The 24,264-nt window shown below is 42.0% G+C and overlaps 2 protein-coding genes across 3 annotated transcripts; both read right to left on the bottom strand.

The window, feature by feature from the left end:
- Positions 1 to 672: 672 nt before the first annotated feature.
- Positions 673 to 13,055, bottom strand: psmc6 (proteasome 26S subunit, ATPase 6). Its single transcript, XM_037448963.2, has 14 exons — positions 12,897 to 13,055; positions 12,332 to 12,411; positions 10,972 to 11,011; positions 9,301 to 9,353; positions 8,043 to 8,110; positions 6,665 to 6,779; positions 6,418 to 6,505; positions 4,819 to 4,880; positions 4,615 to 4,738; positions 3,370 to 3,431; positions 2,250 to 2,370; positions 2,089 to 2,169; positions 1,292 to 1,363; positions 673 to 1,215 (listed from the first exon to the last, which is right to left on the bottom strand). Exons 1-14 carry the CDS (start codon positions 12,979 to 12,981, stop codon positions 1,097 to 1,099), a joined length of 1,170 nt encoding a protein of 389 aa, XP_037304860.1. The 5' UTR covers positions 12,982 to 13,055; the 3' UTR covers positions 673 to 1,096.
- A 3,312-nt stretch (positions 13,056 to 16,367) lies between these two features.
- gopc (golgi-associated PDZ and coiled-coil motif containing) lies at positions 16,368 to 22,151 on the bottom strand. 2 transcript variants are annotated; one of them, XM_037449809.2, is made up of 9 exons: positions 21,528 to 22,151; positions 20,309 to 20,473; positions 19,562 to 19,585; positions 18,664 to 18,839; positions 17,940 to 18,105; positions 17,763 to 17,858; positions 17,061 to 17,225; positions 16,830 to 16,995; positions 16,368 to 16,608 (listed from the first exon to the last, which is right to left on the bottom strand). In XM_037449809.2, exons 1-9 carry the CDS (start codon positions 21,786 to 21,788, stop codon positions 16,493 to 16,495), a joined length of 1,335 nt encoding a protein of 444 aa, XP_037305706.2. In that variant the 5' UTR covers positions 21,789 to 22,151; the 3' UTR covers positions 16,368 to 16,492. The 2 variants fall into 2 exon arrangements, with proteins under 2 accessions (XP_037305706.2, XP_037305707.2); XM_037449810.2 differs by lacking the exon at positions 19,562 to 19,585.
- Between the last annotated feature and the right edge of the window lie 2,113 nt (positions 22,152 to 24,264).

Here is a 24,264-nt window from a genome sequence, read left to right as displayed (position 1 = left end):
CCATTTGCTATTTTGTCATTCCACATGAGGTTAGAATGTCCATGATAATAATGCACCTATAAAAACAATGGGGGAACAAGTCAGACCTGGCTTGTATCCCTCAAGTGAATGTGTGACCGTAAATATCAAAGTGAAAATCATGTATCATGTATATTGTCACAATGAGCACATTAGTTAATGCGCTATTAGCGTCTCCATAAAGTCCAGAGCCCTCATTACACATGCCGATCTTCCCTTTGTAGCTTCAGTACTGGGTCTTCACTTTGACCCTGAATAAGAATCTTCAAAAACCACGAAATGGTCTGTTTAGCTGCTATAGAATTCAAATGCATGCATGCAGTCCTATTACCTTGGTGAGGAGGCTGCTCTATGGCCCATCTCAAAACTAGATCCAAATCAATTTGCCTGCAACACACCTTTTCAGTGTAATCAAAATAAATGTTCAAAATCAGCCATATTTATACTAACCACTTTTCCTGGACTTTTTTGGAAAACGTGATGGGCCTCAGAGAATGATGGTTAGAATTTGTGAGGATTTAGGGGAAAAAAGTCCAAACTAACGAGAGACGCAGGTTATTGGTCATTCTGCAGCGGCAAAACTAAGCGCATCTTCGATCACTTGGTCCGTAAGTTGTTACAGAACCGAGTCATGCAGAGGCCATAACAACCAGGTTCAAAGTATTACTTTATACTTTATTACTCTACATAGTTGCAAAATAAATGAGTTCTGCCAACGGTTACATGATCTGCGTTTCTCAGTCCTGATCGTTATTTCCTTTTGTAAGGGATGGTCCAGTGGTTCCTATGCTAAAGGAGGTAAGTAGGGAAGCATTGAAGCTTCAGCCTTAGCATTGAGATTTATCAGGTGCTGAATATCCATCACACTCACTTCATGGTAACGGGATCAAAGAAGAAAGGACTTTTCATATAACTGTTATTTTATCAGATGTTCTGTGAGATGGCAGAATGATCAGCCTTTATGATGAGTATTAAAGGCAAAACAGGGATTTCTTAGTAGAAATCACAAAACTGGTAACCTGGAGAATGAGGAACACAGCAAATCAATGGAAATATGGAAAAAAGCCGCTGACTAGATTTATACAGGCTTGTAGTCCAGCTTGGATTCAAGCTTCTTTGAATCCGCCACCTTCCGCACGGCTTTCATGAAGTCCTCTTGAGTGACGTACTCTCGGTCAGCGCGGATAGCAAACAAACCTGCAACAAACCAACATGTGAGCAACACACATGAGGTAATACAACTAATGACATGACTGAATGAGTGATGTCCAACCTGCTTCTGTGCACACATTCCTCAGATCAGCTCCGTTAAAACCGTCTGACAGCTTCACAATAGCTTCATAATCTGAAACAAACCAACGACCATCACAATGAATACAACGTTTCTACTAACAGGGAGATGATTCATGCATCAGGTTGAACAGCCATGCCCATACGTTTTGAGTGACAGAAGTCAGTGTTTCCCCTACCATTAGAACAGGAGGGCACCCCCCCTGAAATGACTTAATATCAAATCCACTTCATCCAATGACCCTCTAGCTTTTAGAACCAGTCTTTTCATTGATCTGACCAAAATACTAAACTGATCTAATTAAGATCACTGATTGCGCCAAAACACGCGCAGTAATAATAGTAATCAAGTGTCCGCAGTTACTTCAATTTGGAGTGATAGAATGAAAAGTTGGAGGGGAAACAAGACACTGTAGAGATATCAACGCTGATTGGCAAAGACTCATCGCGTCACATCAAATGTTTTATTGCAAAGACGACAACATCAGCTATTCTCCTTGTCTCACTCCAATCTGAGATGTACCAATGTGATAAATATGGTTACGTTTGTTGTGGAGGTGCAAGGTTACAGTTCATAGGAACATTACTGTCATCAAGGAGAACAGAATTGCTTCACTCTCACTATGCTCCGATTGAGTCAAGTGCAATACAGTACAACTCCACTGTCAAGTCCTAGAGGAAGCATTACAACTTCTAAACTCTACAAACATGTGATGTCCTAATGTCCACGAGGTAGAACACAAAGGCGAACGAAAGTGTGATGACCTTCTTCTCACTCACCTATTTCTCCGTGTTTGGTGATAGGACTGGAGTGGATTTTGAGGATGTCCAGACGAGCCTGTTCATTTGGCAGTTCGATGTCTGTAGAAGAGGGCGTTAATTTGGCTTTCTGTACAGTCAGACCGCTGACACAGTATTGAGCAACTGAACAAAGATCTTACGGATTTTGCGATCCAGTCTGCCCGGGCGCAGCAGGGCCGGGTCCAGGGTGTCAGGTCTGTTGGTGGCCATGATCATCTTGACTCTGTGAAGGGTGTCAAAGCCGTCCATCTGGTTCAGCAGCTGACAGGAAAATACAGACACACAGGGAATGAAAACCAGGGATGTGTCTATTAACCGTGCTGACTATGATAATTAAACACATTCAGCTTTTGTAATGCTTCGCTAATAGCATGAGTTACTTGCTAATAGCATGAGTTACTTGCTAATAGCATGAGTTACTTGCTAATAGCATGAGTTACTTGCTAATAGCATGAGTTACTTGCTAATAGCATGAGTTACTTGCTAATAGCATGAGTTACTTGCTAATAGCATGAGTTACTTGCTAATAGCATGAGTTACTTGCCACGATCTGCATTTTATTATTGGAATGCATTGAGTTCTTAATGGAATGTTTGATGAGGCCCATCAATTAATAACTTCTTAGTTTTCTTAGCTTAGGGCGACTGTGGGTGAGTGGGGAGCGCGGCCGTCCTCCAATCAGAGGGTTGTTGGTCTGATCCCAGGCCCGGCTAACCTGCATGTCAATGTGTCCTTGGGCAAGACATTTAACCCCAGTGTTGCTCCTCTAGCTGTGACTACACTGTGTGAATGTTAGTTACTGATGGGCAGGTGCCAATGTGTATGGTAGGTCCTGTCATTACTGTATGAAGTTTTAATCTTCAAACATTCTGTCTCCCAACCCCCCCCCCCCCTTCAACCAATTCCATTATTTCAGAATAAAAGCAGAGAATGAAGCGGTTTTGTTAAAATACAAACTGCTCTTTTAAAAACTGTTTACAGTTAAACATTAGTGTTTGATGTAATTTTTACCGACAGATGAATCTGTAAACATGCCACAAATATTTGTATGTCAAAAATATGTGACTTTTATAGGTGACACCACTTCACACATGGAATTGACTGACACGCACGCACACACGCACACGCACGCACGCACACGGTCTCCTGTGTGTGGGTGTGTCTGTACAAAAAGTTTGGACACATTTTATTCACCGTTTTCTAAAATGTATACATAGAAGACATTAAAACTACAAACAAACAGCTCAGTTGGTCAGTTACCTCCATTAACGTCCTCTGGATCTCTCTATCTGCAGAAGTTCCCTCGGAGAAACGACGGCCGCCTGCAGGAAACATCCAAATATCACCAGCATGCAGTGAGCATTCCTAAAGGCTGGCACGTGCTTCTGCCTCTGCGTCTTGTGTCGACGAACTCGTTTCAATTTATGGTTCAAAAAGGCTTGCACGTGAAGCAATTCACTGCCAGAATAATAGGTGGAGTAACGTTTTTTGTTGACGACGGCCTAGGTAGTGACATCTTTGTGTGTGAAAGTCACTGGTTTGTTTATTTATTAATCAGAGACTTTTTTGCCCCGTCCATCGCCACTGCTGCTTTTCATCGCTTTTTTTTGCGGACGTATTTGTCCCATATTTTCCTCCACAACTTTGTGCACCACTCAACCAGCAAACAGATGTTTGCGGAAATCTCCCTTCATCAATTGGAGGCCATTCGCGCGTCATTATAGTCTGCCAATGATGGGTTGTCTAAGTGGTCATATATAAAAACACAGAAGCATTAACTAGGCTTAAGACACAATGCCGGGATGTCTTAACTCAACCACTGTACGCCAATTTATTACAAATTGCACTGCAATATTCTACTTTCAGTGTCTATGCATTCTTTATTTAATTAATATTTGTGATGTTATTTCATTTATTTGAGTAATGGGGGGGTCTAAGTAAACCCTATGCTTTACTATAAAAGAACATACAGTTGCTCCTTTCGTATGAAAACATCATTGCACATTACTGGTGTAGCGTTTACTCACAATCACTTTGACATGGCCAACAGTCCTTTATGGATTTCACGTTGAAATTGCTTGTCCCAACTACAAAAGATACCCTTAAACGTTCACTCCCGTACGTCCTACAACCAGTGCAATACATTATTTCCTTGGCTGGATGATGAACCAGCCATTCTTAACTGGACCTGCACTTTTCATTTTCGGTTATATCTCAAGGTTTTCTCTTATGTGTCTGTTGTTGTGCTCCCACCAAAGCATAAAACCAAGGCTGACTTTTGAAGCGGCTTTCTGCTGCAGGACATGAAACCCCCACAAGGAGTGTGTCTTCACACTTCTCTCTTGGTGAAACAGCCCAGAGATCTGATTGGCCAAGCCTACTATGGTCTGTGAGTTACCTCTCTCAAACTTTCTTTCTGGAATGGCCTCAGGTGTGAGGTTAAATACAGCCACTCCTGAATCTTCTTCACGGTAAAAGTTGTACCAAAACATCAGTTACACTCACCAATGGCATCAATCTCGTCCATAAAGATGATGCAGGGCTGGTGGTCTCGGGCATAGTTGAACATCTCTCTGATCAGCCTGGCGCTCTCACCGATGTACTTGTCCACAATGGAGCTTGACACCACCTATGAAACACACACACACACACACACACTTAGCTGAATGTCTGTGCAGCAGTCTGATTTGATGTGGCACTGACACTCACCTTGAGGAAGTTACAATCCAGCTGACTGGCCACTGCCCTAGCCAGAAGAGTTTTTCCTGTTCCTGTTACAGACAAAATCATTCATCTACATCAAAAGCATTATCTAAAACAAAATGTATATGGTTCATTTTTATTTTATGACAAATAGGTTCATAAAGGGCTTAGACTGAGGGGGACTCAGTTTGGGGCACACACACGCGCGCGCACACCAGAGTCAGTTAGAATACTTGAGTCAAAGACGTTATCTGCAATGAGGTTACCAGAAAGGAGAATGAAGCTGAAGCACCAGATCTAATAATAGTCCCAGCAACAGAACAATTGTTTGGCTATTTTCAATTTACAGCCGAATGAACAATCTAGTCAAATACATTTTGCTAAACTGTAGCCTACTTTATTTTAAGATTAAACAAAATGAAGTTTTCTGTTAGGTCAATTTATGCAAGTTTGATATGAGAAAACATGCTTTTATTAGTAACAATTATCTTACACCTCATTGAATACCCCTGATTTAGTGTCTTAAAAACAGGCTTAAAATGATTCAAGTTTGACATGCATGGATGGGTGTCACCTAAATCCTTTTTCGCCTCACGGACCAGTTTCATGTTTTGCGGAGCGGTCTTGAAGGTGTGGCAGATAAACACAACAAACAGTTGGCCGAGAGGGGTTGGGTACCATTTCTGAAATAACGCCCACCCCCCACGCTTGGTTTTTGATGTGCTAGATGGGAATATTGCTGGGGGTACAACGTGGCCTGCGGCCTGGTATTGGTCCGTGGCCCAGTGGTTGGGGACCACTGACCTCTGGGTGGTATACCAGTTGAGCCAGAAGCCATACTATTCGGAAGCAACCCTCGCTGACTCAAATAATCTTATCATTATTATTTTTAGTTTGTTGGTGGCTGCTTTTATGGATGCTCTGAATGTGAGGTAAGTGGCGTCAGAACGGAGGTGAAATGTCTTGGGGGTTCCCTGGATTCCCTGTAGCACTGTCCGCCGTGCCGAATTCCTTTGGTCACATGAAAAGAAATTTGCCATCAAAAAAAAGTGTGAGCTGTCCTGCTCTGGCATTTTGGAGAATATCAAGCTTAACCTAACTTGAAATAAGACTGGTAGCCTTGGAATGTGACCAAGGGCCCCAAATTGCTTTATTTGGAAAACGCATAGACATACCTCATAGAATTGCAGATATTCATTTTTTTGTGGTACGTTTGGAATAGGTATGACTTTATGCAGTGTTCCCCTTGGGAAAGTAAGTATAAGTTTAAATCCCAGCTATTTGCTTCAGGCAGAAATAAGAGCCTTCTTAATCAAGTGTTCAAACTTCTATTAAGGTAAATTCCGGACATGGGATCACACGCTGGTTATACCACATCAGCCCAATACAGGCTCAAAAAAAACAGTTGGGGGAAGGGTATTCATTTGGACACTCCCAATGTCTAAACCATGGTTACGCCCTTGGGTGAACACAAACACAGAGCAGACGGCCAAGATGTTTCCCCCGTGCAGATCCGAATGAAAGCCAAAACAATCGCATTTACTTTGGGTTTTAGACACATTTTATAGGAGTGGGAAAAGTTTGGACTAGTGTTCTTTCACTGACCTGGAGGTCCGTAGAGCAGACACCCTTTAGGGGGGATGATGCCCACTCTCTGGAAGAGCTCAGGGTTGGTCAGGGGCAGCTCAATCACCTGCCGCAAGATAACAGCAAAATTGTTTGGGACTAAATTGACAGAAATCAAAACTAAATAAATAATCTGGTCTTCATGCCTTTCCCATTCACAACAGAATCCATTCAAAGTCTAACTATAACAATACAATAAAAAGATGAAATGCTGGCTTTGTTGTACCTCTCTCAGCTCACGGATCTGTTCGGACAAGCCTCCAATCTCAGAGTAGGAGACGCTGCCCGGGTCCTCGTGGGACATGTTGTAGACCAGAGGGTCCACCTCTCTGGGCAAGTACCTTGGAAAGAACAGGAAACAGATTATGAGCCCGCAGAAAGGTTGTCAAAATAAAAGCAGTATTGAAAAGTATCGCAACAATCTCTATGTTTACATTATTTTATGAAATAGATTTATTTACATTAGCGCTGGGCAACAACCCATCATCCATCCATTTCCCTCTGCTTATCCCGGGCCAGGGGCACGGTAGCAGCAGGCGAACCTAGACTTCCCTTTCACCCGCAACATTTGCCAGCTCATTCTGGGGGATGCTGAAGCGTTGCCAGGCCAGCCTGGAGATATAATCTCTCCAGCGTATCCTGGTCTTTACCGGGGTCTTCTACCAGTTGGGTGTACCCAAAAAAACCTGAAGTGGGGCGTTCTAGTTAAGATGCCCAAACCACCTCAGCTGCCTCCTTGTTCGACACAAAACGCTGGGTAACGATTCATTTATGCAATTAGTCTGATTTTCTGCAATAACCACACGTTCTGCACAAATTTCTATTTACCAGCGCATTAAGATTTTTAAAAACGTTTAGAGATTAGAAAAACGTTTAAGTTACCCTCCACAATCATAAGTAACTGTACGTTACAAATGACTTTGGTTTTATCAAGTCTGCAGTCTAGAAGAGGAGTGGGCAAACTTTCTCCTCCAGTTAATTTCCAATTTTCCAAATAGTTGCTACTTTATTACTTTTAAAACTTTATTTGCACTCTCTCTACTTTTAAACACATATTTGCAATCATATGTTGTATTACTATTGAATTTATTTATTATGATGCTTACATTTGTATTAACTTGTTACTCAAATACATTTGAAGTCCAAATTCCAACACTTCGAGTCATCATTTTAATCAGCTATTGTAGAGGACTAAAAGGACTGAATTCACTGGACCCTTTAAGAGAAAGAGGCGTAACTCTGGTAACATGGGGAGTAAAAAAGGAGGCAGGAAGTGAGTGCGCCAGAGATATTAGAAATAAATGGCCACACGTTGTAGCCAAAAGGAATACTGTTTGCTTCCATGCTCGTACACTATGGTAAATAATCGTTAGATTAGTCGACTAATCAAAAAAAAAAAAAAAAACTATATAGTTTAGTCGATTAGGAAAATAACTGAGTTGCAGCACAAACACACGCAGTTGAGCACACCCCCAGCAGCCAACAGAGAGCGTGTCGGAAAATGTGTTGCGTCTGTCTGTCCAGGTCACATCTGTTCAGTCTTCATTATAGCTTGAACAATAGATCCTAAGTGGATCCAACTCTGAAGAATAAACCGAGCCTACCTCATTATAGTGAGTGTGGTCATGTCCAAAGCCACTCTGGTGCCTGGCTTCAGCTGGGACTTGTCCAACTGCGGAAAAAAACAGCATAGATTAGTGTTCACATTCTGAAGACTGAGGTACTGAACACTCACCCACGAGTGTAAATTTGATTGTCAAACATTGATTTGTAATAAACAGTTTGTATGTAAATGTAATGCATATGTGGAAGATACATCATTTAGCCAAAAACAGACATAATACTAAAAGGTTATTTGATTTCAATATAGTCTTGATCGTGTTCAAGAGAGGACTCTTACAAGAGCCATGAAAGCAGACAGCAGAGACATTGTGTCTCTGACATAGACTCACTATGGCTTTCTTTTATTACACCGTGGAATCTAAATTGATACTTATTAAGTTTATGTCATGGACCTTTACTAAATAGTCAAAAATGGGCAAAGTGGAACAATTGAAGAAAAAAAAATCAACCCGGTTTCCAAGTCACTAGTGTGGCAACTTTTCAAGTCATGTAACCAACAAAAAGCATAGGCTGTAGATAGTAACTGAAGGTTCTCGAGGTATTAATAAATTATCTGCTGATGTTACCAAATCAAGTCTCCATTGGCCAACAATAGTATAAGGTTCAGAGTGGAAATAAAGTTTGAATCAAAGATTTAATCAAAACGTAGAATTAGAGAATGGAGACCCCTGATCAAAATTGCACACAATTGGACTTCATTTAATCATCTCGTAAAAACAGACAACTTCAGTCATTTGACATATAAAGCGGTCATTTTTCACAAATAAATGACAAAGACGTCTCTTCTAACAAATCTTGTTATACGCAAAAAAACATTTGGTTAAGCTATACATACATCTCAATCAAAGGCCTTAACACATATCAGCCCTGGTTTCATACAATCTTTTTCACATATGCATTACTTCTGAACACCTGAAGCAGGAATTTTAAATCTCTCCATTTGAATTATAGCCTTTTGCACTTTTGCCATATGTCATGCGAAGTACATTAAAGAAATCCTATGTTTAACAATTCCATTCATGTACAATCTTAGAAACTGTCCATTTCAGGTTATCCTAATTTCTGCATTACTTATGATTGTTCTTTTAACCTCTAAGTCCAGAAACAAATATTTTCAGGCAGCTTTTAATTATTTGTGTTTGCATACGCATCTTCAAATGACAATATGTAACCATAAAAAGATATTGCCTACCAATTACCTACCAATAAGAAAAGCTAATGTGTGTGTTCTTCACTTACCTGTCTGCGGCATCCAACCACATATCTGGGGCCGTTGGTGGCCTTGACAATGACTGTATTAAAAACAAAAATAAATTAGCTTTACAGGTCTGACATGTGTCACAGTTAAAGGGTTGTCAGTCATTTAATTGTTTCAAGAGGGTGGATCTTGCTTAAACGAGCCTACCAGAGCAGTTAAAGGAGAGACTATAGAACGGAGGAAAAATAGCAGACAGCACAAATATGGAAACACGAGGGACGCAAGTGGTGCCAGAGCATCCTCAATCGATGAGCTGTAAGGATCCCTACTCACATTTCAACATGCATGTGAACTGTAGATTACGTACATATTAAGGTTAACCCATAACTGAGAAAATACGTTTTACTGACAACATTTGCCTGTATTCAATTGAATACGCCATTGGAAAAACAACATTTAGGGTTTTGAGGCTCGGATCTCTAACAATGTTACGTTGATAACATAATTGACAAGGAGGTGGCTCACAACTAAGGAACAAGTTTTCTGTTCAGTTATGATGCCTTCAGGGTGTGTTCAGTGCAAGTGAATTATTAGGCAATGGTAAACAAGGTATAATGATGTGTGGACAATGGACAGCCGTAACAGCTGTTTTGGCTCTTCGGCAGGCAGCAGAATATATTGTTCGCCACTAACAGCTATCTTACGTGTATTGAGGAGTCACGGTTATAACATTGTTGAGGAATTAATAATGCACAACTAACTCTCTTTAACAGGTTAAAACACCACGACACAACAGTTTGTGACACAAACAATTTCTAACACTAATAGTTGTACATTTTAAAAATTACACAACGATGCTGGGTACAGGTCACTCACTATCCCTACAACCAGTGTTAATTTTGGCAGCTATTTTTGATTTAGTCAGTCTTTTAGACAAAAATGAATGTTAGTTTTAGTCATTTTAGTCCTTTTCGTCCAATCTTCGTAGACAAAAATGTAATCAAATTAATAGCCATATTAAACTCCTTTTCTTCCCTTCTCAGAACCAGGGACCCGCTGTGTTGCGTCTACAACTGCATAATAGTCTAGGTTACAGTACTTAGGTTGTCCATTAGATAGCCCTCCTAGGATCGGTCTACAGCAGGGGTGGGCAAACTTTTTCACTTGCGGTCCACAATTTAACAAATTTGCAAAGATGTAAAGCTCTGCCAACTTCATGAGAACCAGGAACCTAAACGCAACACTTTGTTGTCTTTGTTTACTCACAATACTTTTGACATTGCCAACATGGTCCTTTATTATTTCCACTGTGAAATTGCTTGTCCCAACTAAAGTGACCCCTTAACCGTCCTACAATCGGTGCAATACATTATTTTTTGGGCTGGATCATGAACCAGCCATTCTAAACTGGACCCCCCTTTTTTATTGTCTTTTCTTTCTCTCTTTATTTTTTGGTTTCATGACCAGTTTTTTTTCCTGTGTCTGTCCTCTGGATTTTCCTCAACCTGCTCTGTGCCGCCACCGCCTAATCTAAACAAAGATCTCTATCTGCAAACATGGTTCGTTACGATCAGCGGCAAAATTATGAAATACAAACAGAACTTTATTGCTTCCCATTGCACCACTATGCAGATGAATGCAGATAAATATTGGGTTGAAATTATGCTACCCGTACTGTGACACAAATGTGAGATATGTACCCATCCACTTACATTTCTCCTCCGTCAGCTGTTTGAGCACTTCTCCAACAATCTGAAAGAAAAGTAGCAGAGGTGTTGTTAGTAGAGGGTGATTTTGTTCTCTCCCTCCTAACTTGTCCCTTCTATTGTCTGGATATGATCTTTTCTCTTAACTCCAAAGATACTGACCAAAAGTGTGTGGTTCTCATTAGAAACACAACTCTATGTTTGGCTGGATGAAAGACCGATGGGTAGTAAAAGTTCAGATAAAATATGCATTGCATACCACATGTGTTCAATAATATTGTTTCCAGAGTATTTTCTCACTATTGTTAAAAGCATTACAAAACTAACTTTTTTGGTCTTTCCTCTAGACCGGGGGTGTCAAACTCATTTTTAGTGCCACATACAGCCCATATTCATCTTAAGTGGTCCAGACCTGTAAAAAAACATAGGCGATGGTCTGACCAACGGAGGCTGAAACTGGCAAGAGATTTAGTGACATCAGTGTGCAGCAGCGAAACTACCATTTCTCCAAAGATGGAGTCAAAAGTGTTGTTACAATGCTAAAGAAGAAGTATTTATTTATTAACAAGGCTGCAACACGAATTAGTTACGCCAACTGTTACTAACACAAACAGACTTAACGTTGTTGCTCGGCAATCATGTTTTTCCTCAGCAAAATGACACATCCAGCGTTTCCCTAACCCCGCTGAAATTATCCCTTGCTCCCCTGAAAAAGTGTGGAATAAAAAGATTTTTTTTCCCACGCACGCCGATTCCGCTACAACACGTGTGCGCATATGTCCGTGGACAGACCCACATTTATAATGATAATACATTTTATTTGTAGTGCCCTTTACATTGGCAGATCTCAAAGGGCTACAGTTTAAAAGAAAATAAAAACAAGTAGGCAGTTCTGTATAAAGATAAAAATAATTTGTCAGATATCCAAGAGGGGGGACCATACGATTTGCTAAAATATAAATGTTGGTAGGCCCGTTTTAAAATAGTCAATGGGTTGTGGTGCCCTCAGGGTGTCAGGGAGGGCATTCCACAGGCCCGGAATGCCCTGTCTCCGTTGGTCCCGGGTTTGGTTCTGGGTGTGTGGAGGAGGTTTAAGAGAGCGGATCGGGAGAAACGGGTTGTTTTTTGTAGATGGTGATCTTTGAGGTGGGGGGGGGCATGTTCATAGAGGCATATTTATTTAAGTCTTTAAATGGTTGCGGTCTGTATCGCTAGCGGCGAAGTAGGGTAAAAGGGTAGATGTATTTTTTAACGACACACCGATACTAAATATAAAGTAATATTAAGGACGTTTGCTGGGACAATGAGAATTCAACAACTTGAATCAATAGGATTGGATATTATAAGTTTCAGACAATATTCTCACCTGACCAACACTTTGCAGAGCCTTCAGGTCATTTTCTGATTTTTCGTACTGTTTAGTTTGTTCTCTCAGTTGTTCTCTCACTAGAAAACAAAGAGGGATCGTCAGAATATGTCGTTTCTATGTGTGCGTTTAAAACACAAAAATACAGGAATGGAACTGTTCGATGCAGCAAAAAAGCTTGAACGCTTTCTCTACCGTTAGCATTAAGGAAATGTGGTCTTCAAGGTAACAGAACGGAACGTCCATCAAAATAATGGCCTCGAAATGCATTCACGGAATTTTAGATGCAACTGATCAAAGTTACTGTTTGGCATAGAATTAATCTTACAAATTTCTGTCTAACTTACCGTTTATGTTAACGTTACTTCTAAGCTACAATAGCACAACTAACGTGAACCAATTTAGCATTACTTCAATTCATTTCTATGAGGATGCTAACTGCATGACAAAGCACTAGCTAGCTAGCTGGTAAGCTAGTTGATAAATACTACCCAATATTTGTCTGATAAAAATATATCATGTATATTTCTCACACCACAAACGTCAAAATAAAAAAGTATCTTACATTCTTTTAATCTTCCGTCAATTTCTTTGTGTTCGAGTAATTTTTTTCTGTAATCTTGCAAAGCCTTTTCCCTTGTATCCGCCATGATGCCCCGCTGTATGCTGGGAAACTGTCGCGTCACAAGAGTGTTGTTTGCAGCAACGTCCGCCTCCCCCGCTTTCAACTTTGGTATCTGGAGTTTGCAGATCTGTAGCTGTTACATTAAATAACTAGAATAATAATTGTGGCTGCCGCTGCCCGGAGACGCCACACTATGTAGTGTAATAGTAGTATTGGTGGTGTCAGGGCTGGATGGATAAGTAGTAGCAGTAGTAATATTATTTGTAGCACTGGTAGTAGTAGTGTCTGTAGTAGTAGTTGAAGTACTAAGTTACTTCTCCTAGAAATACTAGATCATTATGTATTTTTAAAGCCTAATGTTAATAGCTACAAATCCAGGCCAATCTTTTTGATAATTTGAAGAAAAACAAACAAACCTGAAAGTTTCACTTTTGGTGTAATACACTTGCTTTAAAAATAAAAATAAGTTGACAAAAAGTTGTTTGGGGTTCAATCTTTTGACTGGTTTTAATTGTTTTTCACATTCTGTTGACAGTTTATTTCACATTCAGACTTTTGGAGAGACAGCGAGATCGTTCTTCTGGCAGTGGAAAGCAACGGCAAGTCTGTGGCAACTCCGTCGTGGCCTTTTCTCAATACCCTGGCCCTTTCTACCATACGGCGAGAACGGACTCAGGCCCTTTCTCAATACCTGAGACGGCGAGAATGGACTTGCGTTCCCGCGAGAATAGACTCGGGAGACGGACTCGGGAGAATTCACCTGCTTTCCCACGAGCGTTGGATCTTTATGCGCACTTGAAAGGGGCGTGGCTTATCTCTGTTGGACAAGTTATGCTAATTTCCGCTATCCACCATGGAAATGAATAACCACTATTTCTGCTTTTTATTTGTTGTACAAATTACACAAACGTCGGAACCGCAAACGGTGTTGTGTTTGGGTCCGGGGCATCAACCGTCGCCGCACACAGCTTGAATTTCACCGACTCCTCCAGGAAGTGCGTCTGATGACGCCGCTTCCAGAGCTGCTTCAGGCGGACCAGCAACCGGTTTGATGACCTGTTGTGTTGGATCGGTTGTTAGACACCAACTCATTTACAGGCGTTCAGTCTCAGCTTCATAAAGTGTATTCACGCTCTACGGGAGCTTCTGTCTCGCTCCTCTATTTGACCAATCCTGCTCAAGAATGAGGTTTGGCCTGTCTGAGCTCATTTACATACGGACACAGAAATTCAGGCATAAATAAATGAAGAAATGTAGAAATAAATAAATGTAGAAATACGGAAATGTAGAAATAAATAAATGTAGAAATAAAATGTAAAAATACAGAAATGTAGAAATCGATTTATTTAATTATGTTCTGTTTAGGTGTAAAATTGATGTATACGTGTATTTACACATTTATTCATACATTTATTAATTTTATACTTGTCATTTTTTGTCCTCCATACTGTTGAAGGGTGTTCCAGATATTTGTGCTGCAGCGAACTGGTTCACAGGTTCGACGTCTCAGGGCCTCCTTAGCACACGCTGTGCCACAGTCATGCACTTCATGCAATACGGGAGCGGTCTATATCTCCCATAGTGAAACACCGAACAAAGTTAGAAAAATAACTGTGGGTTTCTTAACGTAACTTCGGTTCTTTGATAACAAAGTAAGGTGTTGCGCCAACACACCCCTCCTTGCATTGAGACAGAAAGAAATTGGTCTAGAATGATTTGCGAGGGGCGGTCGACCGTGGTAACATGAGGGGGCGGGGCCCCAGCACATTTCGACCTGTCCGTCACTGACAGACGTGACGTCATTGGAGCTTTCTTAGTTGGTCACGCCGAAGCGATTCCGCATAGTGAAACACCTCACTCTGTTATCAAAGAACCGAGGTTACGTTAAGTAACCCAAAGTTTTGATGTATTATGACGAGCGAGGCAAACATTTTAAGAAGAGTAACAAGAATCCTGCAAGATTATAATTCAGTGTGGTGTGCACAAAGCGGTTTTATATATTTTTTTAAATGTACTTACTTATTTTCTCCATAGCACTTTCATTCACCCATTTATACTCGGATCCTAATATCTGGATCACACAAATGCTCAAACTCTTCATCGATGTGGAAATTGCATCTTTTATATGTATTTCCAAGAGGAGGTAAAATGAAAAGAAAAAAAAATACTATCAAAAGTAGTTTCTTTGGCAGTCCAGGCTAAATCAAGTCCTGCCTTCTCTAATCAACAAAACTTTGATTCTTCTTTCTCTTTCCTTAATTCCTACTGCCCTGTAGCTTATAAAGGCCGCTTCAGCATTTTCTTTACTGATAATAATTTCATTAGCTACTCCACAGCTGAACAGTAATAGTAGTTTGGGAGGAGTTTAGTCCCCGTCAGGCCTGCCTAAAGGATCTGTAATGAATGGAATATTTGATAGATTACCCAAGTAAATACAAAATGCCATTTTTAAATGTTTTTTATTCATTAAGAGAGAAAAAATATACCCCAAACTATTTGGCTCGGTGGGAAAAAGTAATTGCACTCTAATCCTGGTTGTTCCTCCCTTGGCAGCAACATCATCCCATCAAGTGTTTGCAATATCCAGCCACAAGTCTTTCACATCATTGTGGGCGATGTTTGGACACTTCCATAGCAGGACTTATTTAAGATTTAAGTCTGGATTTTGGCTGCACTCCAAAACTTTATTTAGCTGATTCTTCGTCTTGAGCCATTCAGAGAAGAACCTGCTGGGATCATTGTCATGCTGCAGAACCAAAGTGCCCTTCAGCTTGCGGTCACAAACTTACGGCTGGACATTCTCCTTCAGCACTTCCTGGTAGAGAGCAGAACTTATGGTTCCATCAACTATGGCAAGTAATGCAGGTTGTGAAGCTGCCCCAGTCGATCACACCACCATCACCGTGTTATACAGTTAGTATGATGACCTTTTATCCAACGCTTTTACACTAGATTGAAAGGGACGCATAGGGGAGGGCAATTATCTAAACTTACTGGCCCTAATAAATTGTCATTTAAAAAAATGCATTTTGTAGTTCCTTGGTTTATCTTTGTCTCATGTTAAAAGTTGTTTGATGACCTGAAACAGTTAATAACAAATATGCAACCAAATAAGAAACCAAGAAGGTGGCAAATACTTTTTCAGAGCACTGTATGCGAAGACTTGGGAGCCACAAAGCAGTTTCAAAAGTTTGATCAGGTGTATTGGTGACAGGCAAAATATCAAGCATTTCTCCGCTTTTTCTGCATATATGTTCGCAAATCTTCGCTCTCTCTCATAGTGAGAGAGACAGCATGCAGAAAAGGCCCTTGGGACGGAATCGAACCCAAGTTCAACCAGGTGAGCACCAAGGCTTGGTTTCTCAGTCTCATGAACGTGTCATGTGATGGAGGACATAAAGTCTTCTCATATTGTTGTTAAGACATTCTTGGGTTTATTTTCCTTGTCATACAATTCTTTGATTCAGTTCATAAAGAGGGGTTGTGCCCACGATCCTCTCATTAAATCTCCCAATACCAACAATGATGCTGAGCCTCTAAGAGGAGCAGTCCGTCTCAGGGGGCTTTGAAGGAGTTTCCTCTGCAGTCGCCTCACTGGAGATCCCAGTGTCTCTGTTCTCTGCACCATTACTCAAGGACATCTTTTCCAGCGCTACAGGGAAACACAGATGTATAAAAAATATGTAATTATCGATTGGCTCTGTCATAGTCAAAGCAAAGTGACAAACTTAGTCACATTGGTTTTTCCTCTGTTATAAATCCACACCAAACAGACACTTTATATAAGTGACAGGATGATTAAAAAAATGACTAGCTAAACTAATAAATCCTTATTATTAAACAAAACAAATGTGTTGATTCATACAAACATACCATGCAGTGATGCTGAGCCGCCGCTGGGTGGCGCTGTGCTGCAGTCATCCACCTCATCCAGGTAGAGTTTGTAACGATGGCCACTGTCGTCTTCATACTCCACATTCTCATCATCACTGTCTACCTCTGGCGCCACGTACACCACTTCAAACTCGATCTGTCCTTGCTGACAAAAAGACCGTGAATGACTTTGCTGTGTCAGGGTGTGTTGGTAGTGTTTGTGTGCAGTACCTGCTGAGACAGAATGGTGACAGCCTCCTTGTGTTTGGAATCTCGCAAATTAATGCTGTTGACAGCAAGGATTGCATCTCCCACGTGCAGACCTCCACATCTGTCTGCAGGCTGACTTGGATGAATCTCTGAGATTAGAATAGGAACACCATGTTCCTTTCCACCCTGTTCACAGAACACATGCAATTATTATCAGCCAGATGTATAGTACTATAGTTATATAGAAATATATAGTTTTATTGTACTCTTGACAGAGGATGTTGTACGTGTACACTTTGTAAAGTCCTGTGAGTCAAAAGTGCATGTTTACACAGCAACATTCACAACTTAGGGCAGTGGTTCCCAAAATGAGAGGCGCGCCCAACCACACCCCCGAGCTGCTTAAGTTTTTTGAGAGAGAGTGAGAGGGAGTTTGGGAACCACTGATCTACAGAGAGACTTCAGACTATTTAAACACTACCAAAATGAATTTCATCATTCCAAATATTGTCAGTGAGGATCAATTGGTACAGTACCCTGCCGGGTTCTGTATGTAACAGGCATTAAAGTAGTAGCAACACACCTTCCCTGTGATCGATTTGCATTAGTGTTGTACTGTGATAATTATTCCCTGGTGCTTGATACTTTCCAATTTATTCAAATGCTGGTTGGGTGAATTTCTACAGGCGTTAGACACTTTTAAGGAAGAAACCTCCTTCTTACCGTGATGGAGATTCCAAGCCCCTCGTGATCATCTTTGACTAGCACAACCTTTCTGATAGGGCCAACTCCTTGGCTCTTCTTCAACATGTCTGGGTCCTATAGTTAGACATATACCGATCACATTAAACTTCAGAAAAGGTATCAACAGTTTCATCTGCTTTCTAGTGTTACACTGACATGTCCAACTGGAGAGAGAAGAGGTTTCTTCGGATCATTGCGCCCCCTACATGCTCGGATGACAGTCTTGTGGCGGTGGAGGTGAATCTCAGCCTCCAGCTGGTTCCACAGCTTGTCATGTGCAGGCCCTTTCATGTCCCGCCCCAATAACTGAATCTGCTGAACCCTGGAGGACAAATAACATTAAAGGCTGTAAAATTTTTGCTGAGAGAGGTAAGTAAAGTAAGTAAAAAAGTATATTTAATTCAGTTATATCTTGATGTATCCTGCCTTTTAATTCTCTACTTTTTTTAAATTATCTGCATTGGTTAAGAGAAGTTAGGCATTTCCATCAATACACCTGAATAATATATTATCTATGGTGTTACACTTGGGTTCATTTGTAAATGTCTTTCAAGTCTTCTGACTAGCAAAGCTCTTTTACACTCCATGTCATCATTCACCCACTAATAACAGGAGCTACGATACATAGAGAAACTTATGGAGTCACAGGATTAAGTGTCTTGCCCAAGGACACATCAGCCTGCAGACGAAGATGCATTATGCTATCCAAGATGCAGCCCAAAACTGAAGCCTGCTATTACTGAGCATCGTTGATTAAAACATGCATTTGGGCAGATCCTACCCATGGTCATTTTAGTGCTGTAATTTTTGATCATCCCATTCTAGTTGCCAGAAACCTCTAAACTTTGGCCTCTTGGTGTTCTGATCTCCAACGCCTTACCTGCCAGCAAGCTCCTTGTCCAAGTATTTGGCAGCAAGCCTGGCCCCGTACACTTCAGCCTGCAGTACTGCCATGTGTCTGCGAAGAGCCTCGTTTTCTTTCTTGAATAGTCTCACTTCTGCCTCCAGTCTAGCCTCTTCAAATTTCTCTTTCTTGCTGACCTTGAGCTCTTGCTCCTGGAACAAGCAGATCACACGTAAACACCACACACCTACAACACAACAAGACAAACTCAGAAGAAGAGCTATTTAGTCCAAGTCCCACAAACTGAGGAACAGGTGTATGGCAGGGGTGCCCAATAGGCATAGCTAGCGCTTCAATTAGGCTGTGAGGTCCATATAATTATGAGGATAATATGCCACAGGTGTTGGTGTTTGGGGAGCAAACAGTTTGACTTTGGAGGGGGTGGAAGAACATTTGAGGGTAGTTTGATGGTGTATGGCAGGGGTGTCCAATAGGCATTGCCAGTAGATTGCCTGCCATTGATAAAATCACATCACGCATTTGACCACTAGAGTTGGGTACTGAGAACCGGTACCAATATAACACCGGTTCCTATATGACCGATACCTACCGTACCGAAACGCAACGCAGATTTTGGTGCTTGCTTTCGGTTCCTGAGCCGATTGAAAAACGTTATTTACACACCGCCCTCGCAGCAGCTGACGATAGCCTACCTACCGCTTGTGTAGCTACAGCGGCTAGCTAGCCAGCTACCTTCTATTTATATTTATTTAAGTCAGTGTTTCCCTCCGTTATTAAAGTATGCACGTTCTTTCACGGCGCACGGTACTACCGCCCCGACAGACACAGACAGACAATTGCGCACATAGACACGTGCAAGGAAACGTCCTTACCACCACCTTTATAACAGGGGAAACACTGAACAGCAACTTACCATTTTCTCCAAAGATGGTGCAGGCTTGAGAAAATAGAGGCAGGTGAAGAAGAGAAGGATGACAGATTAATTGTTTCAGGAAATAGCGATTGTAAGGTTGTATTAAATAAAGAGACAGATTCATTGTAAGTAACATGCATATCAATAATAAAAGGTAGTTGGAAGCATTGGAGAAAGCAGCGAAGCAAAGCAGCCATGCTGCAACTGAAAAGTAAATTTTCCTCAGACAACGATGTTCTTTGCATACATTCAAATTAATTTTGAAATAATTAAATTCTCTGATGTAATTCAACAAATTACACCGCAAAGGCTCTCAATAAAAGAAAGCTATTCTATTGGTTTCGATTATTTTCAATAATCTTTCATGAACTTTGTGAAATATGTTGGTGTGCAACTGGCATTAATACTAACTGTTTGACACACACATATGTATATAGAAAATGGCCATTGTGTCAGAGTACTATGAGCAGAAGGTACACAGAACCCTTTCAGTGTATACCACAGATGTATGGAAATCAGCAGTTAAGCTTTTTTGGGGAGCAATGCTATAGGACAATGCTATTGTACTTCAAATTTAGAGCTGAGTTGACACAGCTCACTCATCTTAGAAATAATGACTTTCCCATTTTGATGAAAAATTAGAAACCTCTTTTAGGTGTTTTGTTTTTTTAGCTACTCAAGTCCTGTAGTTAAACTTAGATGGATTCATTTTGAGGATTGTGGACAAAATCTCTTACTCCTACCTACCAGTCTGTCCCTGATGGAATCAGAGTCTTCTGCCTGGCCTTGCTTGGGATGGAGCTGCAGCTGGAGGGAATGAAGCTGCAGGAGCTGGTCATGGACCTCCCTTTCAATCACTTTCCGCTCAGCCTTAGCCTCAGTCAGCTCAGAACGTAGGTCCACCAGCTGAGCCTACAATGGCAAGTAAAGAGTGTTGGTAGAAGAAAGATTGTCAGAACATTAGGCCAACCGGCCATGCATCCGTTCTATTCAGCTATGCCTTTTGGGTTGGTAAGAGCGTGGAGGAGATGTCTCCTTTATGTGGATGTCAACCAAAAAAAACCAAAGATTGTATTATGCATAGGAATATCTTGATATTCTCTGAGGTGGTTAATGCAGGGCACACATCCAATTTCACACGCTAAAAAAAAAAAATCAGATTTACTCCATATCCATATTAGCTGATTAGTGCAGCTGATTTTGTTTGATGGAACATGTGGTGGGAGGCTTTAAATAATTTCAAATATTTCTCCAACTACTCGTGTCATTTTTTTCCTGAACATAAATCATTAAGTGCTCTTAAGAATATGATTATTAACAATATAAGTTAGGTTTCAGTTAAGATTGTGTTGAATACCATTGTAATCAAAATGTCAATCAACCTACCTTGGTCAAATCTCAAACACAGTCTATTAGTTAGGCTTTATTGTGGTACATAGACAGTCATTGAGGCACGACAATAGTTTTCTGGTTGAATGTTGAGCTCAAGTCTAGAAGGCCCTACAAGTCACAATCAGATGAACATGGATCAGAATAAGTTCAGGTATTGCACATCCTTAGCGTACCACCCAAAATCCACTAGAATGCAGGGAATAACTTAAACCAAAACGTCCTAGGGGTGGACCTTCAGCATGTCTTTGCTTTACAGAATGTAACCAATGTTGTCCCTCTCCAGTAGGTCCCCCCTATCGACGACTATGGGCCCCACAAACCACCAGATTGCAGGGCACAACATGGGTACAACGCCAAATTCATTTGAAAAGTAGAAAGCTCTGTATGTATTTACTCAATTGAAATAACATATTCCTTGTTTTTATTTATTATGGTTTTAATAAATAACATTAAATGAAAAAATGACGATGTTCATCTGTAATGAACGTATTCTGCCGACTAAACGAGAGCAACTTGGCGTTCCCATCAAAGTCCAAACAGAGAATAACCCCAGTCAACCAAACAGGTTACTTACTTCTAGTTTGTGGTTCAGTTGGAAAACAGTCTGGGTTTTGTGACAGAGCTGAGCAAAAGAGGAGCTTAAGCTGGTCATCTTCTGGCGACCCTCGTACGTTATATCCACTTGATCGGGGTCGATTTCTCCGAGCAGCAGATCGACGTCCACAAAGGCCTTGTCGAACTCTTTCTCCAGCACTTCTAACCAGCGAAACATAGACATACCTGGCCCCAGGCCCGAGCTCTGAGCCACCGGGGAGCATCCAGCCGAACCGGACATAGCTAATTTAGAGCGTAACAGAGACTTTACGTTGCCGTTAGCTTACTGCTAGCTAGCTAGCAAGCTAACTGAAACAAATCTCGGCTAGCAAGCAAACTAACGTGGATGGTAACGTTAACGTTAGGGAATGGGTTACTGTTACAGCTGAGATAACGTTGGAACCCGATGACTACACTGCGTATTGTGTTAGCAGAAAAAAATCCGACAAAATAGCGTACATCCCTCGGTACTTGTGTAAATCGCCCTACAAGGAAGTCCGGCGTAAGACTAGTGATCGTATTTGTAAGGTGATTACTACGGTCTGCCTCGCTTAAAGGACAAGTAATGGATAGCAGAGTGAGCCTCAACTGCTTAGCGACCTGCTTTCTTCTTCTTTAGGTTTGTACTGGCGGGTCGCACCAATTTGACTAGGTGCATACCGCCACCTACTGTACTGGAGTGTGCAGATTCTGGGTTTCTTGCTCAGTCTACCACTGTTCCCTCTCAGGGAACTCGAGCTGCTTTCAGTGTATGGAATGCCGTTTTAGTCAAAATTAAATAAATGAAAAAATACACGGTAATGCATAATGACACTGCATTTCATAATAAATAAATGAATAAAAACACGGTAATGCATAATGACACTGCATTTCATAATAAATAAATGAATAAAAACACGGTAATGCATAATGGCACCGTAATGCATAATGACACAGTATTTCATTTCACGTTCTTATATGCAAATCAGGGGGCGTGGCTATCTATCACATTCAGAACAGACGACAGAGCCGTGTGCCGTCGACACCGCTAGCGAACGCGGAAGCACCCCCCCCCCCCCCCCCCCCACCCCCGATCGAATTGGGTCGCCTCTTGTCATTAAGGGGTAAAGGTGGGTCCCGAAGCCAGACAAGTTGAGAACTACTGGGCTAAGGGACGTGAGAGTGTTGACATAATGGAAGACATCGGTGGGCTCCGAGATAGCATGCTAGCATTAGCGTATCAAATCGATCAACATGGGTTATCTGCAGATACTATTTTGACACATATTGAGGGTTTTCTGGAAGTACTAGGGCTTGCGGTTCCGACTTCGGCAGCTCTAGACAAACGGCCCACCAGTTGAGAAACACTGCCTTAGCCAGCCCTTTTTGCACACGTCTCCGTTGTCTGTTCTGAATGTGATAGATAGCCACGCCCCCTGATTTGCATATAAGAACGTGAAATGAAATACTGTGTCATTATGCATTACGGTGCCATTATGCATTACCGTGTTTTTATTCATTTATTTATTATGAAATGCAGTGTCATTATGCATTACCGTGTTTTTATTCATTTATTTATTATGAAATGCAGTGTCATTATGCATTACCGTGTTTTTATTCATTTATTTATTATGAAATGCAGTGTCATTATGCATTACCCTGTATTTGTTCATTTATTTAATTTTGACTAAAACGGCATTCCATATCAGTGCTCCCTTCTCCCCGGTATTCTCCGGGAGTCGGTCCGTTGTCGGAGCACGACCGGGTCCAGCGAGCGCGAGCCCGAGGGCCGTTCGCCCCCTCCGAGGAGGGTTCCGGCTCTACTACACTAGCGCTTCCCTGCCAGTACGCTGTTACAGGGCGCTGTGTCTGTAGACCCGAGACGTCCAGTGACCGGCCCCGAGGGTCGATGACTGGTTTGTCACGGTAGATCTTCAGGACGTTTACTTTCATATTTACATCCTACCACGACACAGGAAGTTCCTGAGGTTCGCTTTTGGGGACAAAGCTTACCAGTACCGGGCTCTTCCGTTCGGCCTAGCCCTCTGACCCCGTATGTTTACCAAATGCGTGGACGCTGCTCTGGCACCATTGCGTCTCCAGGGCATCCGCATTTTGAACTACATAGACGACTGGTTGATTCTAGCGCCATCCGTGCGGCTGGCGGCCCAACGTCGAGGTGTTGTGCTTGCCTGCATCAACCGTCTGGAGCTGAGACTCAACGGCAGGAAAAGCGTGCTGTCCCCAGTGCATAGGACCACCTTCCTGGTCGTTGTTTGGGGCAGGATGCGTGAGGGAGATGCAGTGCAGGTGCAGGCATGGCCGAGGTCTTTTTCCCCGGTTGCTCTGCTCCCGGGGGTTCTGGAGAAGGTCCGTCAGGACGGTGGCCTACTGCTTGTAGCCCCGCTCTGGCCGGCCCTAGTATGGTTCGCGGACCTTTTGTCGCTCCTCGCAGGTCCTCCGCTGGAGACCCCCATCAGGGTGGACCTGCTGTCTCAGGCGTCGGGGTCCATTGTTTACCCTCGCCTCGAGCTATGGAAACGGTAGACGTGGCCCTCGAGGGGACCCGCCTCCTAGGAGCAGGTCTCTCAACCGAGGTCGTGGAGGCCATCCTCCACTCCAGAGCCTCCGCCACGAGGAGGCGTGTGCCGGTAGATGGAGGCTCTTTGCCACTTGGTGTGGGCAACGACAGCTGGACCCAGTTAACTGCCCAGGCGGTTCAGGACTGGAGTTCCTGC

Source organism: Pungitius pungitius, chromosome 20 (assembly GCF_949316345.1).
Source record: "Pungitius pungitius chromosome 20, fPunPun2.1, whole genome shotgun sequence".
Classification (NCBI taxonomy): Eukaryota; Metazoa; Chordata; class Actinopteri; order Perciformes; family Gasterosteidae; genus Pungitius; species Pungitius pungitius.
This window is presented reverse-complemented; position numbering and strand designations above follow the sequence as displayed.

Coding starts and splice junctions, on each gene's coding strand:
- psmc6 (XM_037448963.2), bottom strand. CDS start 12,981: ATGGCGGATACAAGGGAAAAGGCTTTGCAAGATTACAGAAAAAAATTA. Junction 11,012..12,331: donor CTCTGCAAAGTGTTGGTCAG/GTGAGAATATTG, acceptor CTTTTCTTTCAG/ATTGTTGGAGAAGTGCTCAA. Junction 2,170..2,249: donor CAGACTGGATCGCAAAATCC/GTAAGATCTTTG, acceptor CCTCTTCTACAG/ACATCGAACTGCCAAATGAA.
- gopc (XM_037449809.2), bottom strand. CDS start 21,788: ATGTCCGGTTCGGCTGGATGCTCCCCGGTGGCTCAGAGCTCGGGCCTG. Junction 19,586..20,308: donor ATTCCATCAGGGACAGACTG/GTAGGTAGGAGT, acceptor TATTTTCTCAAG/CCTGCACCATCTTTGGAGAA. Junction 17,226..17,762: donor GGCTTGGAATCTCCATCACG/GTAAGAAGGAGG, acceptor TTCTGTGAACAG/GGTGGAAAGGAACATGGTGT.